The sequence below is a fragment of the Papio anubis genome, chromosome 1 (genome assembly GCF_008728515.1).
Source record: "Papio anubis isolate 15944 chromosome 1, Panubis1.0, whole genome shotgun sequence".
Classification (NCBI taxonomy): Eukaryota; Metazoa; Chordata; class Mammalia; order Primates; family Cercopithecidae; genus Papio; species Papio anubis.
Window position 1 is genome coordinate 146,208,170 of NC_044976.1, and position 16,336 is coordinate 146,224,505.

Consider the following 16,336-nt stretch of genomic DNA (forward strand, 5'->3'; position numbering starts at 1 on the left):
CCAGAACACTGTCCCTTGCTACATGCCTAAGTTTACTTGTATTTATACATTTCACAGAAGAACCCTAAGATGTTGCTTTGCTATTTTAAGTGGTATTGCATGCCGAGCCTCTATTATACGAACTACAGGCTCGCCCCTAGAGCTTCTGATTCAGTTGGTCTGGGGTGTGTGGCTGAGGCATTAATACTTCTTAAAGCTTCAGGTGTTTTCATGTTGAGACCCACTGATGTTCCATAATCTGGAAGAAATCATGTACAGGAATAATATACTACGCACAGGGACTATGCTCCTTGGCTCACTTCTCCCTTACAAACAGTGAGCAGTTCTCGATGAACCTCTTTCAATTTAAATCTCCTGACTCACATTTTATCAATTGTACATGCCACATTCTCAGCTTAAGAACTACCATGTTTTGTTATTCTTAACTGTTTGATAAGAGTAAACAGTTGTTTTTTTAAATAAACTCTAAGAAATGTGTTTATAGATAATCTATTGTAATTTTCACTAAATGGAACCCAAATATGAATGTTATGGTATCATATACTGATGTAAAAATCATGCTGGCATCCATGAACCACCAGTAAATAAAACATCGTCCAGGTGGAAGAATTCATTAATAAGGAACTTAATTATTTCCCAGTTATCACAAATGAATAGTTGATTTCCAATGCGCAAATATCATGTAAACTAAAGATGGTTTGCTTAATAAATATTTAAATGTGAACTAATTCTGGCTTAATATATTTATTAAAAAATACTTGGAACAGCTCTGAGTTACACATAAATGATAAAATTATACCTATTTAAGAAAGTAGGATGTTCTGGATAATTTCTCAACCAACAATGTACATTAGAATGAACTGTGTACTATTATGTGTCAACCAGCAGAGATTCAAATTCAGCAGGACTGCAGTGGGAGTGAGGCCTGGGCAACTATGTGTGTCTAAACAAGCCTGGATAAGAGCCAGGAACAGGACCACAGACTCTTGAAACAGGAAGACTTGGGTTCAAAAGTTGGCTCAGTAGGTAATAAGCTGTGTCACTAAGTTATTTATCCCCCGTGGGTCTCAGTGATCTCATCTGTGAAATGAGGATAACATCACTTATCCTATTGGTATGAAAATACTTCTTTCCATGAAAATTACGATTCTGTTTTCATTTTTCATCAATCACACAAAGTACACAGATTCAACTTTTTTTCTTCCCAACAGCAACCCTAATGAGGTAGATATAATGAAAAAATTTAGGCATAATGGGGTCAATCTGAGAAATTAAGTGTCAGAGTAGACATAAACCACTGCTCTAACATCAAGGTTCAATCTCTTATAAGCAAAAGAAACAAACAAGATTTGACTTGTACTATAATGCAATCTAGTACAGTCAGTTTCCTTTTTATGTGATTCTATCATGTAATAGTTACTATCTTCTTTTTAATGGCCTTTATTCCTGGTCACTAGTCTACTTCTTTCTTTCATTTTCTTACTTGCTCACCCAACTTTCACGTAACTGTGAGAAAGAGGAGGAAGGGTGTAAGATAATTACAATCTTAGTAATTTTGAAATTATGCTTTGCCTAATACTTTCTTTCATTGATAATATAACTTATTTTCCACACATATTAAGTTCTCCCTCTCCCCATTTTTTTTTAAATTATGGAAAGAAGCAAAGAAATGAACAAACATATATAGCACACTTTAAACGGAACTGTTCCTTAAATAACTGAAAACACATGGTCATAATCATTTTTATTTAATTGATAAATAAATACAAGAGAACTGTTGTGAAACCACTGGCAATATAGTAAACTTTAAAGATTTTATTTCAACTTCACTCACTTACATTTCTTGGAATGGGGATATATACATTATTCACCAATAAATGCTAATGCTTTAAATTTACAATTACCCTATTTGTAGAAACCTGAAGATCATTCCAATTAAATGAAAAAAAATTGTACAAAAAAGTTCTTTTGCTCTTACAATTCAAAATACATTCAAATTCACATTCTTACAGCAGCCAAAACCTTTAACCCAAAATTCAGAACTGCAGTTCCACAAGTGAATAAAATAGTGTTTTAATTTGATTATCATGATTGTTAACACTGAAAAAAAAAAATATGGTGGTTCCTAAAACAAGACAGGTTAGCAACTGGTATGGCTTTCCGTTCTGGGCACTCAAAGCTTTGCCCTTGATTATTTTTATTTCATCTTTTCAAACACAGACAATTGCTCCAACTTGAAAGTTTCAATGGAATTTTGGCATTGAATATTGCTAATGCTTGCTAAGATTTAAGAACTCCCAATGATGAGAATCAGAAAATGACGCACGACTAAATTAAAATCATCCTGAAAGACTTACTACATAGTGGTATCCGGTATTCAATATCAATAGTGTTTTTGAATAACATGTTTTTCACAAACATAGCACCTCATCAAATATCTGGTAAACACTTTGCAATCACAATAAGGGTTGGGAGACCAAGTTCCAAAGACAATTATGTGATTCACTTAAAGGTAACAATGCAAGACAAGTCTCAGGCATGATGAAGATTAGGAATGCAGTCTGCTGCTTCCCATGCTCTAAAGGGATGCTCACCTATATGGGCACCATCCTATTAAGATGTGGTATTATGTTTCCAAACCAATAAAAGTAGGTAAGTGTTAAAATGGACTCCTGCTTTATAAATGATCTGTTAAATGTACTTGTAAAATTAAAAAAATTTCCAAAATGTCAAAGAGATATGATTATTGTATCTCATTATCCCAAGTAATTCTGTTAAAAAGATACTAAATGAAGTCCAATTTTATCTTGTAAAGTTTTAGTGTAAAAATTGATGTATTGAAATTCAGGAAAGTTTAACTTTCATCTAAATGTAACAAAACAACTATTCATTTTGGTGAGTTTTCACAAGCTGTACTCCTGACCTGAAGAATCACTTTTTTTATGCCGAGGAGATGGAGTAGTCTTTGTAGGAGATGGGGATGCAGTACCAGGGGAGTCAGTTCCTCCATCAGAAGTACTTGGTGATGAGACCAGATAGGGAACTTTCTTTCTTCCAAGGAATCCTCCCCCTTCAAATCCTCCTTTCTTCCTAAACTCTATTTTATTTTCATTTTCGTCTTCTGATGACCTTTTCTTGGATTCTGAAAAACCTTCAGCTATTTTATGCACTTCCAATCCACTATCCAATTCTCTCAAACTTTTTATTTCTACTCCAGGAGACTTTCTCTCAGATATATTACATTCCCCTGTCGCCCCTTTCACTTCAGCTTGTATTGGACCCAAGTTACCATTTTCAGGGACAGCTCTTTCTACATTTCTGTTCAAATTAATAGTCTGGAAGTCCCTATAACTGTGAAAACTCTCAGTCCTTCTTGCTCTTGCTAATAAAGGACTTTCTCTGTAAGGCCTCATGGAACCATAAGTAGCTGCTTCATGGATGGTATCATGGTGCTGAAGCTGAAGGCTGAAATACAGTTTTTAAAAATGACAGTTCAGATTTCACTCTTTGGTTTTTCAGGAACATGTTAATTAAACAACCAATGAAACATACTATATAAACATATAAACTGTATTATATCCATATTTCTCTTTATAAAATATACTTATCAAGTACTCTTTATTACATAGACGGTATATAAAATTACTAATGCAAATAATACCATCATATATTCACAGACATGCTGAATTTTTGAACAGCTAAAAAAAAGATGGGAGGAAAAATCCTTGAAACTAATATGAAACCAACATAATTCAGTATTTAGCCCCTGGTTCTTCAGACTTTGGAATTTATCAATATCATAACTAAAAAGACATTACGGAACTTTATAGTACAAGTACATAATGTTTAAATGTAAGACTAGACAACATAATAGAATCACAGATTAATACTGTCCCTGAGACGGGACAGTAAAGCTTCACATACTAACCAAGGTGACATGTGATTTTCCTAATTTCCTTTGAATAAATTCTTGATCACATAATAGGCTTCCAATTTGGCAGCAATTCACAAAATAAGTTAAAAGGCAAAAAATGTTTTTCTATGAAAAGAACCAGATATGCCTATCAAGAAATTTAGTAAAACTTAAAAAATTAACATAATGTCTGAATTTAAAATGTACCTTGAAAAGTATGGCTTTCTAGAACAACTATGTGATTACAGTATTTCAGTCAATTTCCCCAAAACAAATAAATTTTGTTTATAATACCCAACTCTTTAACCTACCTAGAATTTGATTCTCGTAAGTGGCTATGCTGAACTACAGAAGTTGCCGGACTGATGTTAGGAGTAGCACAGCGAGATGTGCTCAGATCACATTGATCCAGTAATTTGAGTAGCTCTTCTTCGGTTGGACCACCTACATCTTAGGAGAACAAATAGTAGTCATAATTGCTTATGTGAAAAGTTTAACCTTGTGACAAAAACATCCTTCTGCATGAGAACCTACCCTTATCTTCACTTTTGTTAACCATATCCATAGCAGTGGTCAGATCCCACATTTGAATGCTGCCATTTGTATGGCCTGTGAACAAGTAACGCCTTGGTCTCGAGCCCATCCTACTGGATCCTTCACATTCCCTCACTGTAAATGAAGATATTGTAGTACAGTCAACAGCCTGGATCTCACATATTCTGCAAAAGAAAAGCAGAAAGAGCCCTGATGGGAATGAGCAATTATTTAAAAAGAAGCTATGAAACTAAAAAGGCAGAAAGAAATAAAGAAAGCAAACATGGTATACTAGAAAAGACTTTTAGAAAATCATTTAAAATTTATGTGTAAATTTTTAAAATCTGAAACCAGAAGAAATATATAGTTCTATGGAGATAGCCCATATTGTGTCCATCATTAGGATAATACTCTTAACTTTAAAAAAAGATTTTTATGGCTATTTGATTTTCATAAAAGATAAAAAGAACCTGAGAGAGAACAATTACTATCCACATTAACAAATAAGGAAACCAAGAGATAACATCAGTAAATCATTTTTCCAAAGTCATGTAAGGGCTACCTGAATTGTACTTGGCTGAATTAGTTATCCCAGCCTACTTCAGAGTTGAGGGAGTTTATTAAAAAAGAAAAATCGGTATAGGCAAACACAAGGTCAAAAAAATAGACAAAGAAAAAATACCATCCACATGAATCTGAGAAACATACAGGAATAGAGTATGAAGCTTAAATGAGCTTCCTAGTAGGCCAGACAAAAAGGAGGGAAAAAGTTAATTCCTACATGCCCACATGTAGTGATAAAGACTATCCTAGTCTCATTCTTGATCTCAAGGTTTGTGAATACAGGAATAAACAAACCAAAGTATTTTTCCTGTACTCTCATGCAACAATCAACTCTAAGGAAAGTGAAAGTTTATCTCCAAATGCCCTTTTAGTTATGTGGGCTCTTGGCTGGATCTAGAAACCAAACTGACACCACACAGACTGACAAGAGAGAAGTATATAGGTTTTATTAGTTTTACATGTACATGGGAATCTTCACAAGAGAGTGAGGTCCAAAGAAGTGGCCAAAGCAAGATGCTTTTATACAATTAGACAAAGAATGATAAACTGGAGAACAAATGACAGGATAAAGAAAATCTGACTAGAGGCAGTACATTTCTAACGGAGTCACTAGAAGATATGTATATATTATATATATAGTGGGACAATGCAAAGCTAGTGGAAGGTAAGCATATCCACTCAGGTCCACTGCAGCCCCCAGTTCCCACTCTCTTGTCCTGGTACAGGGAGGATAACACTCCCAGAAAATCTTTTGGCTTGCTGCATGTAAAAAAAGAGAGAGGTCAGCTATCCCCCTCTGAAATGACAATTTATCCAATGTTTTCTCCTCAAAATAATCAATATACCAATTTGGCATATTTTGGAGTAGAATGTCCTTCACTACTTCGCAACAAAAAGGGTTCTGTGACCAAATGGGGTGGAGGGGTTCACCAAACACAAAGCAAGCAATTGATTCTCCAGCAGACACCAGCTAAGTATCCTCTAACTCAATTTAATTCTGACACTGTCTGTCATATCAGCTAGTGTGACAGGTAGAAGACTCAGTCTCACAAAGCTGAGCTCCACTTCAGAGGCTGATCACAAGCCTCAGGTTATTTTGCCTGTGCTTCTAACTGACTGACTGTAAATCAGGGTTCCCACAGCCTCCTCCTTAGGTTCAATTAATTTCCTAGAGTGGCTCACAGAATTCAGAGAAAAACTCACATTCACTGGTTAATTCCAAAGGGTACAGATGAACAATAGATTCCCAGGGTAAGGTGTGTGGGAAAGAGCATGGAGCTTCCATGCCCTCCCTGGGCACGCCACCCTCCAGAACCTCCAGGTTTTCAGCTACCTGGAAGCCCTCTGAACTCAGTTATTATTATTATTTTAATGGAGGCTTCATTACATAAGCATGATTGATTAAATCATTGGCCATTGATGATCAACTTAGCCTTCAGCTCCTCTCCCCTTCTCAAAGGTTGCAGGGTGGGGCTGAAAGTGCCAATTTTCTACTCCCGTCTTGGTCTTTCTGGTGACCTGCCATCAGTCAACTCACTGGCATACAAAAAGACACTTATCATTTGGAAGACTTCAAGAATTTTTGAAGGTATATACCAGGAAGCAGAGACAAAGACCAAATACATATTTCACAATATCACACAAAGGAAGTTTTAATATTTTGCCAATATAAAGTTTGAAAGAATTATTTTCATGGGCATTATCAGATTTTAAAATTCCCCCTTCTTTTAGCTGCTAGGGTTTTTAAAAATCATAAATAGATGATGAATTGTCAGATTTTATTCCTGTATCTATAAAGATGATCATAATTTAGTGAATTACATTTATTTTTAAATAATATCTGTAAATTGATTTAAAATGTTCAACAAGCCCCTCTTCAGATTCCTGTTAATGTTTCAAATAAAACAAATCAACATTTGTATGCATATGAAAACTTGGGTCTCAGAAAATACCCTCAGAAGCAAAGTTTCTCTCTGACCTGCAAGGCAAACCATAGAGACAATCTTCTTTTTCCCCAAGGTGGGTCAGAGAAACCAGAACCCTCTTTCCCCAAAGCTAGCCATGAAGCATAAAAATATTACCCTAACATCTCCCTATCTTTCTGTGAACAGCTGGCCATAAAGAAATTAAGGCCCTCACTACAGAGGGGTTCTGCCCCATCCCTGGGATAAAGGAATGCCACACGGAGACAGTTCCTGCAGGATTTCTCTACTCAGTCTATTTGTGTTAACTTACACCTTTTTGTCCAGTCACAGTTCTACATGGCTGTCCTTGCTTTTTCTAACCTAAGCATAAAAGCAGACACTTTTCCCTCTGTCTTTGGGTCTTCATTCTGAAGATTCTCGTGCCATATAAAGCTATAATAAAATCAATTTGTAATGTTTTCTCCTGCTAGCCTATCTTTTGTTATAGGGGTATCCACTGTGACCCTAATGCTTCTACAAAACAAACATAATTTTGCTCTTTTTTCCCCCTATGGAATAGATTTTTTAAAACTACTCCTTTATATTTAAAATTTTCTACAAGGTTTTTTTCCTGCTTCCTTTAAATAAAACCCTTTCATTTCACTTCTCACTATTAGGAGCCTGAACTGTCCTTAAACAAAATCTTTGGTTCACTATAGCTTTATAAAGGGCTGATTTTCTATTCAATTCTACAGAGTAATTTCTGCATGTTATTTTTGTAACTACAGCTTTTCCTTTGGAATCATAAACTTAAAAATTATAAAATTTGTTTTATCATGCAGAAATTGTAGTTGATTATAACACACTGTTACTGTTAGAAATAACTGAAAGGGGGATATTAGAAATAACAGAAGAGGGGATATTAGAATTGAATAAGTAAATAGGATATACTACATTGTTAGAGAATGTTATACCAGTTTTAATAACATTTCGCAATTTCTTCACTGAATATGCAGAGAACACTAAATCACAGTAATTTAGGGAATCTGAGATAATGAATTTTAATCTAAAAAAGTCACTTCTCAAAGAATTTATTCATCAAAATATTAAGAGATATGTTGAAAACGCAACCATAAAATTTTAAAATCAACAGGATTAGTAACATTAAAATGAAAATCAAATGATTCTATACCTAGAAAACCCCATAGTCTCTGCCAAAGGCTCCTAGATCTAATAAACAACTTCAGCAAAGTTTCAAAAAACAAAATCAATGTACCAAAATCAGTAGCATTTCTATACAGCAATTATCATTAAAACTGAGAGCCAAATCAAGAATGCAATCCCATTAACAATAGCCACAAAAGAATAAAATACCTAGATATACAGCAAACCAGAGAGGTGAAAGATCTTTACAACAAGACTTATAAAGCACTGCTCAAAGAAAGCAGGCAACACAAACAAATGGAAAAACATTCCATGACCATGGATAGAAATAATCAATATTGTTAAAATGGCCATGCTACACAAAGTAATTACATCAATGCTGTTCTTATCAAACTACCAAGGATATTTTTCATGGAACTAGAAAAAACTATTTCTAGGCCAGGCACAGTGGCTCATGCCTGTAATCCCAGCACTTTGGGAGGCAGAGGTGGGTGGATCACGAGGTCAGGGGATCGAGACCATCCTGGCTAACATGGTGAAACCCCGTCTCTACTAAAGATGCAAAAAATTAGTCGGCATGGTGGCATGCGTCTGTAATCCCAGTTACTCAGGAGGAAGAGGCAGGAGAATGGCCTGAACCACGGAGGCGGAGCTTGCAGTAAGCCCAGATTGTGCCACTGCACTCCAGCCTGGGCGACAGAGTGAGAGTCCATCTCAAAAAAAAAAAAAACAACTATTCAAAAGTTCATATGAAACCAAAAAAGAGCCCAAATAGCCAAAGCAATCCTAAGCAAATGAACAAATCCAGAGACGTCACACTACCCAACTTTAAACTATCCTACAAGGCTACAGTAACCAAAACAGCATGGTACTGGTACAAAAACAAACACACAGACCAATGGAACAGGATGGAGAACCCAGAAAACAAAGCCACATACTTGCAACCACCTGATCTTCAACAAAGCTGATAATAAACAATGGGGAAAGGACTCCCTATTCAATAAATGGTGCTGGGATTACTGGCTAGCCATTTGCAGAAGATTCAAACTCAATCCCTTCCTCTCACTACATACAAAATTCAACAGAAGATGGATTAAAGACTTAAATGTAAAACCTAAAACCTAAAACTGTAAAAACCCTAGAAGGAAATCGAGGAAATATCATTCTGGACATCAGCCCTGGCAAAGATTTCATGACAAAGACTCCAAAAGCAACTGCAACAAAAACAAAAATTGACAAGTGGGACCTTATCAAAGTAAAGAGCACTTGCGCCACAAAAGAAACTATCAGCAGAGTAAACAGACAACCTACAGGATAGGAGAAAATATCTGCAAACTATGCATCTGACAAAGGTCTAATATCCAGCATCTATAAGGAACTTAAATCAGCAAGTAAAACACGACTCCATTAAAAAGTGGGCAAAGGACATGAGCAGACACATGTCTGGAGGTTGCAGTGAGCTGAGATTGCGCCACAGCATTCTAGCCTGGCAACAGAGCAAGACTGTCTCATTCATAAGTAAATGAATAAATAAATAAAATGAAAACAATAACCTTCCTAATGGACTCTTTAGAGGAATTTTACTTTTTTCACTTGTTTGACATGCAAAAAATTTTTCCCTGCAACTTTTAAGTTCTGGGCTACATGTGCAGGATGTGCAGGTCTGTTACATAGGTGAACATGTGCCATGCTGGTTTGCTGCATAGATCAACCCGTCACCTAGGTATTAAGCCTGGCATCCATTAGCTATTCTTCCCGATGTGCTCTCTCTCTCCATCCTCCGTCACCCTCAACAGGCTCCTTGTTGTGTGTTGTTCCCTCCCATGTGTCCATGTGTTCTCGTCGTCAAAAAAATTTGTTTTTAAAGCAGAGAAATGTTGAAGTAAAATCTGAGATTATAAATAATAATTTTAAAAGAAGTAAAATTTCAGTCAAAAGGAAGAGGAAATTAACTTCTACTGTACATCTATTATGGTTAGGTACCATGCAAGATATTACACGTTTGAAATTTATTTTATCCTATGATATCCTGCCAAAGTCGTTGAACCTTTTTTATAAAGAAACTGGGCTAAGGGAAATAAAATAACTTGAGTTGCATTTACATAGCTAGTAACAGGAAGTGTCAGAATTAGTTCAGCAAAATCACTATGTTCTTTAAGTTTGAACAGAAAAGACTAAACAGAGGAATACTGCCAGTGTCATATAATGGAAGCATAAGGGCAGCATTCACATACAAATACTGAGGAGACCGCATAAAGACAAGAATCCTGCTCTCACGGAGACAGATAATTTCTCTCCATGTTCAAGTAGACAGAAATTAGTCTAAAATAGAAAATAAAACATGGGTGCTATGTCGTAAGCTGTGCCAAGATTAATGCACATTAGTGTTATTAATCAGTATTTGTCATTTTTATTTTAAAAGGGGATACTAAATGTCAGGAAATCTGTAATATGTTTTATTTGAGAAACATAAATAATGTATACAGATTTATATGGGATGGAAAATATTTAAGTTCTAGGTTTTTTAAAGAAAGAAACTGCTTATAATAACAAAATTAATAAGTATTTATGTTTGGCCATGAAAAAAAGTTCACTGTGTTCTTATTCTATCATTAGTCCCTCCTAACTGTCCACAGCATCAGTGAAACTCTTAAATCCCAGAAAGTAAGCATAACGTATACTGTCTTCATTCTGAGTTATGATTATGAGATAACAGACTCCTCTCCCAACAATTTGTTTCTACTAGCACTCTTTGATCAATACGTCAAATTATGCCATATGTTTTGTAAGACAAAAGGTGGCTTCTGAATACAAATATTTTTACAATAAAGTGTTACCTTTTTCCAGTAGATGAGAGTCTTACAAATAGTTTGTTGGTGATGGGAACAACTTTCTGGATAAACACCTGTTGATCGTCTCGCTCTCCAAAAGGTCCTTGATCAGAAAACAAAAATGTCAAAAAATTAAAATTTCAGTTCTTTCATTTTACAAAAGGAACATTACTCTTAATACAAGAAAAGAATTTCTCATACATACCAATATGGTATCACATTTCAGCTCACAATCAGACATGGAATAAATGTATACAAGTACTTCAATTTGCATTAAAAATTTTTTAAAGAAATACACAATTATTTCTAAGTTATATTTTATATATAACTAAGGCTGTAAAAGCTAAAGGAAAAAATGTCCTAAGGTGCTACGTTAACAATTTCAGGAGACCTGTTAAGATGGCCCCACCAATGGCGGTGGCAGTGGCTCAAGCCTGTAATCCCAGCACTTTGGGAGGCCGAAGCAGGCCCGGGGATCCGAGGTCAGGAGATCAGAGACCATCCTGGCTGCTTACAGTGAAACCCGTCTACTAAAAATATGCAAAACTAGCGGGCGGTGGCGCCTGTAGTCCCAGCTACTCTGGGAGGCTAGAGGCAGAGAATGCAGCTAGGCCAGGGGTGAGGCTTACAGTGAGCTGAATCAGCCACTGCACTCCCAACCTAGGTGACAAATGAGACTCTGTCTCAAAAAAAAAAAAAAAAAAAAAAAGATATTTACTATCTTTGGGGATGTGCTTAGATTCTTATAACTTAAAAAAGACATATACATTAAGTCATTTCATGTACTGATTTTACTTTTTTGAGAAGACAACACAGAAAATCTTAAAATATAAAGTGAAACTTCATCAGATGGAATGTAATTAGTTGAAGCTTCTGTTAACCACATTTCTTCCTTTAGTATTTCTTCTTTTTAAGGATGCAAATTAAAAAAACACACACAATTTTATATAAGGTAATTGGTAAACCAAAAGAGAAAAACAAAGTACAGTATGAAGACTAAAGTACAGCATAAAATTTACTATTGAGTTGCACCCTGAAGCTTTTCAATCTAAAATGAAAGATTCAATTATTTTCACTTTATTGTATTTGGCAAGACAGATAAATAGCCTATTATATTTTAGAAAGATCCTGAACAATAACGTAAAGAAAAAAGTTTTTGTTTAAAACTTAAACATAAAATTTTAATAATTCTCTTTTCCCATTATACATAGTAGCTAAAATAGTATCAACTTACAATTCATAAAAAGTATTGTAAAAAGTTTTACAATAAAATTTTTAAAGACAATATATCCCAAGTTATGTTACACGAAACATACATGTACTTAATAAATGAACCAATGTCATCTTTATTAGTTAGCAAATATTTATACCGTACTTAGCATGTGCCACCGTAAATGCTTTCCAAATATAAACTCATTTTAATCACCATAATAACCACCTAAGGGAGGTGCTATTATTTACTATCTCCATTTTACAGATGAGAAAAATAAGGCACCAAGAGATTACTTAACGAAAGATCTCACAGATCTTTATATGATGGAAGTGGAATTCAAACAAACCTAAGCTGTCTGGCTCTTCACTATACTATGCAGTTGCTCAATTACTGGAATTTTCTGATCTCTAATTTTATTAAAATGAAATGACAGTCCTCATTCAATAACTCATAAACAAGGTTAAAATAGTGACCATGAATAAAATAACTCAGAATAAAATAACTAGGAATGAGAAGACTATAGAACTGTATCTTCTCTCCCCTTGAACCTCATATTGACATGAGACTGACCCATAATCTATTCTTCATAGCTTAATTCTTTGCCCTTTCTTCCCCCACCTCCCATTTATAGTTTCCCTTCCCAAGTTGGCTCCTTTCCTTGGAATACAAAATATCCCCAGATCTTTCTTAACTTTAATGAGGGAGAAAGTTGGAGGAATAAAAAATATGACCTTCGATCGCTTCTCGGCCTTTTGGCTAAGATTATGTGTATAAATATGACCTTTGAACTTCCTTGCCTTCCAACTAGCTCCATTACTTCTTTCTTTCATGGACACCTCCAACATCTATTACCCCATTACCCACTACAATGTAGATTCCACCTTTACCACTCTACTGAATCTGGACTCTACTCTATTCCACTGATCTATATGTCCAATGATCTCTGAGGATATATATATTTTAAATACCACTATAAAGAAGAATGAAAAACCTCCCTGTCCTCTTTATCTTACTGGGTTTTATAATTAATTCACAGGGCTGTTTATAAATATCTTTGTATTCACAATACACATGCTCTCCTTGAACAATACATCTACTCCTGGGGCTTTCAGGTGCTTCTTATATGCAGAATACTCATAAACATAACTTCTAGTTAAGGTCTTTCTCCAGAGACCAGGTATATCTTCACACCACAGAATAGTATCCATATGTACAATCACTCAAAATACGTAAGTCTGAATTCATCTTTGTTTTCAAAATAAGTTCTTCTTTCTATATTTCTGTATTTAGTAAGTAATACTCAGCTATTCCATTTCCCAAGAATCCTTAGGGTCACTTTAGACTCCTTCCTCTCTCATGCCTGCCACATCTAGTCAATGACCACCATGCACTTTGGTTAATAAATTCCTCCTTTCTGGTTTCCTTGTTTCACTCTCTTAAGTCTTCACTGTCAAGTTTTCTTGCATGCTCTTGAAAGATGAATTATATATATTACAAATCTAGTATCATTCTCAAAATTCTTCAAAAGGTCCCTATTACTTACAAGATAAAATCTAAATTTCTTAGTTTGATGTATAGATGCCTTCCATGATCTGGCACTGGCCTATTCACTCAGTATATCTTAGTATTCTTACCCACAAATCCTATAATCTAACAATTAATGACCTTCCTGACATTCTCCAAACTTGCCAAGTTCCCCTGGCTTCTACCCTTTTAACTTGTTGTTTTCTCTGCCAGGAATGTTCCAACCCTAGAATCTTACACACCCAACAAATGTCTATCCTTCATGTATCAGTTCAAACATTAAAACCTCTATGAAGTGCTGTCTGAATCTCAGCTTCCGTCAACATTAAGTGGGGTATCTACCTCCTAAATTGTCAAGAAGATTAAATGAGAGCATATATTACAACCTCTAACACAGATTCTGGCACTGTCTCCTCTGGGTTCTTTTTGACCTATGCCTTTAAGCAGAGTTCCAAAATACAATTGTTTCATTTAATTCCTACTGCTCACTACATCGTAAGTTGATGTTGTTCACTGCACTTTTTAAAATGTCTAGTATCTAGAACACAAGCACTCAATAAATATTTGTTGAATAAATAACAATATAAACTTCCAGTGCCTAGCATCATGCAGAGAACTGGGATTACATAACAACTGTTAAAACTGGTAACACTGCATATTTCTCTTTCTAAAAATCATAAGGCTGTGGTAGTAGAATTCTCTTAAGTAGCTTATAAGGACAGTAAGATTCTTTCAAATGGGGCCGGGGGTGGAATGATCTCTATGAAGACTGTGTATGTGTATGCACACGTGTGGATGTGAGTGCCCATGTGCACATGTATGTATGGTGTATAGAGAGAAAACCTAAACTAAACTTATACACCTTTTGCTGAAATCAGAGAATATCAATGGAGACATGCTACACTGTTTCATAATGAATATTACCATGTCATCAAAATGACTCTCATTATATAGGAACATTTTCGAGCTTCAAATTTTATTTTCAGTAGATTAATAAAAAAAATTTCAAATATCAAATGTACACAGCTATCACAGTTTTAATAATAAAAGTAGCTAACGTGAAGATGACACTCTTTAAATGAGGAAACATTAATAAGAAGAAAAATGTGCTCTCCTAACATTTTAATGAAAAATGCTGCAATAAAATAATTTCGTGAATTTATAGAATTTAATCAGAAAAATACACTAAAATTCTGTTTAATATTTCAAAATTAAAATGAAAACTTTGTATTTAAAACTCGTTTTTATGGTTTTATTAGTTGATATGCTTCTTCTGAACAGCTAATATAGTACCTAAAAATGCCCTAAAATAACTCACCTATGTCATTTCCAGAGGAATAGCTACCATGACTTTCTGTCTCCTCCAGGGAGAGTATCTTGAATGACGCTAAAGGAGTAGAACCCGGTTGAGTAGAGATCATTCCTCTGAATCGCGTTACTGTCCACGTCCGGACATGATTATTATCTGCACAGACTAGCAAAGAAAGAGAACACAAAAGAATGCAAAATTACTTTTAAAAACTCATTTTAACTTTTTTCACAATCATCTACATTAAACACATCAGAGTATAAGTGGCAAATGACATATTTATCTTAAAACTATACGTAATTTGTATCTACTTAACTGAGAAAACTGAGTATGCTTTACCTTGCTGAAAAATATAAGGTATGTCAAGTAAACCTACAGATCCTCATAAAAATAGCTTGTAGGGTATAAATGTAGTAAAGGTTAAAAATAATGTGTGTGTAAGAAAAAAGATGCTGAATATTGTCCTGTTCTGTGGCTAAACTACATAGTAAACAGTTTCCTGGTTTATTTTTCCTAACTATAGAAACTGTTTCTGCTTATGCTACTCAAATATTAACCTAGATCAGGACTTACCGAAAAATTATTGGCACAAATGACAATTGTCAAACATCTTAAGCAATCAGCTATTTATTGCCCACTCATCATTACATTAAGGAAAATTAAGATTCTATACTAAAGCTGAGCAATATTTTTATACAAAGAAAGTCTGCATTTAAAAAACATGCTCCAATTAGTTTTATTTTGCCAACAGAATATTAACTGAGCATACACTAAAATGTCTCCTAATCTATCTCTACTTTTTTTTGTCTGAGTAGATACTCTATTTGAAAATACACACCATAAAATGTATTACTAACGCAAAAACTACTTTTTTGGCATGCTTTAATAAAAAATATACTAATTTTGCCATTCATGATTTTAGAAAATCTGTTATTATTAGCAATGAGCTATGAACTCATCCGTAAATATTAGGAAAGTCTCCAAAATTTCTTATATACACACATACATAATATTTACTACCAGGTAAAAATGTGTTACATATTTTACAGTTACACATATTTTAAACAAAACTTTAGAAAGAAATTTAATTTTGGCAAATAGAAATAAGTAACAACTGTGTACTTTCTATTCTTACGTAACAAAATTCTCAATTGCTAGACTGTCAGCTTTCTGGTGAAAAAGGAGACATTTTGTCCTAGGCTATTTAATTTCATGGGAAATCATTTTCTGATTTCACTACTAAGCTTACTAGTATTCTGAAAAATAATTTAAATATTGTTAGTTGATTCAATTGGACAACTATGTCAATTTTGCTAATATCGGTCATCATCTAAAGTTTTTCTTTAAGAGATCAAACTGCACTATAAGGAAAACAATGTC

General features: G+C 34.6%; 1 protein-coding gene across 3 annotated transcripts in view; it reads right to left on the bottom strand.

Moving 5' to 3' along the window:
• Positions 1-1,729: 1,729 nt before the first annotated feature.
• Positions 1,730-16,336, bottom strand: part of KCTD3 (potassium channel tetramerization domain containing 3) — a 57,306-nt gene continuing 42,699 nt past the window's right edge. Inside the window, exons 14-18 of one of the 3 annotated variants that reach the window (XM_009187401.3) lie at positions 14,966-15,121; positions 10,917-11,013; positions 4,448-4,632; positions 4,225-4,357; positions 1,730-3,465 (exon numbers count right to left, since the gene is read on the bottom strand). In XM_009187401.3, coding sequence (XP_009185665.1) covers positions 2,904-3,465; positions 4,225-4,357; positions 4,448-4,632; positions 10,917-11,013; positions 14,966-15,121 — 1,133 coding nt within the window. In that variant the 3' untranslated portion in view covers positions 1,730-2,903. Of the gene's footprint in view, positions 3,466-4,224; positions 4,364-4,447; positions 4,633-10,916; positions 11,014-14,965; positions 15,122-16,336 lie in introns of all 3 variants that reach the window. The other 2 variants (XM_003893116.4, XM_017949527.3) reach the window with 2 other exon arrangements.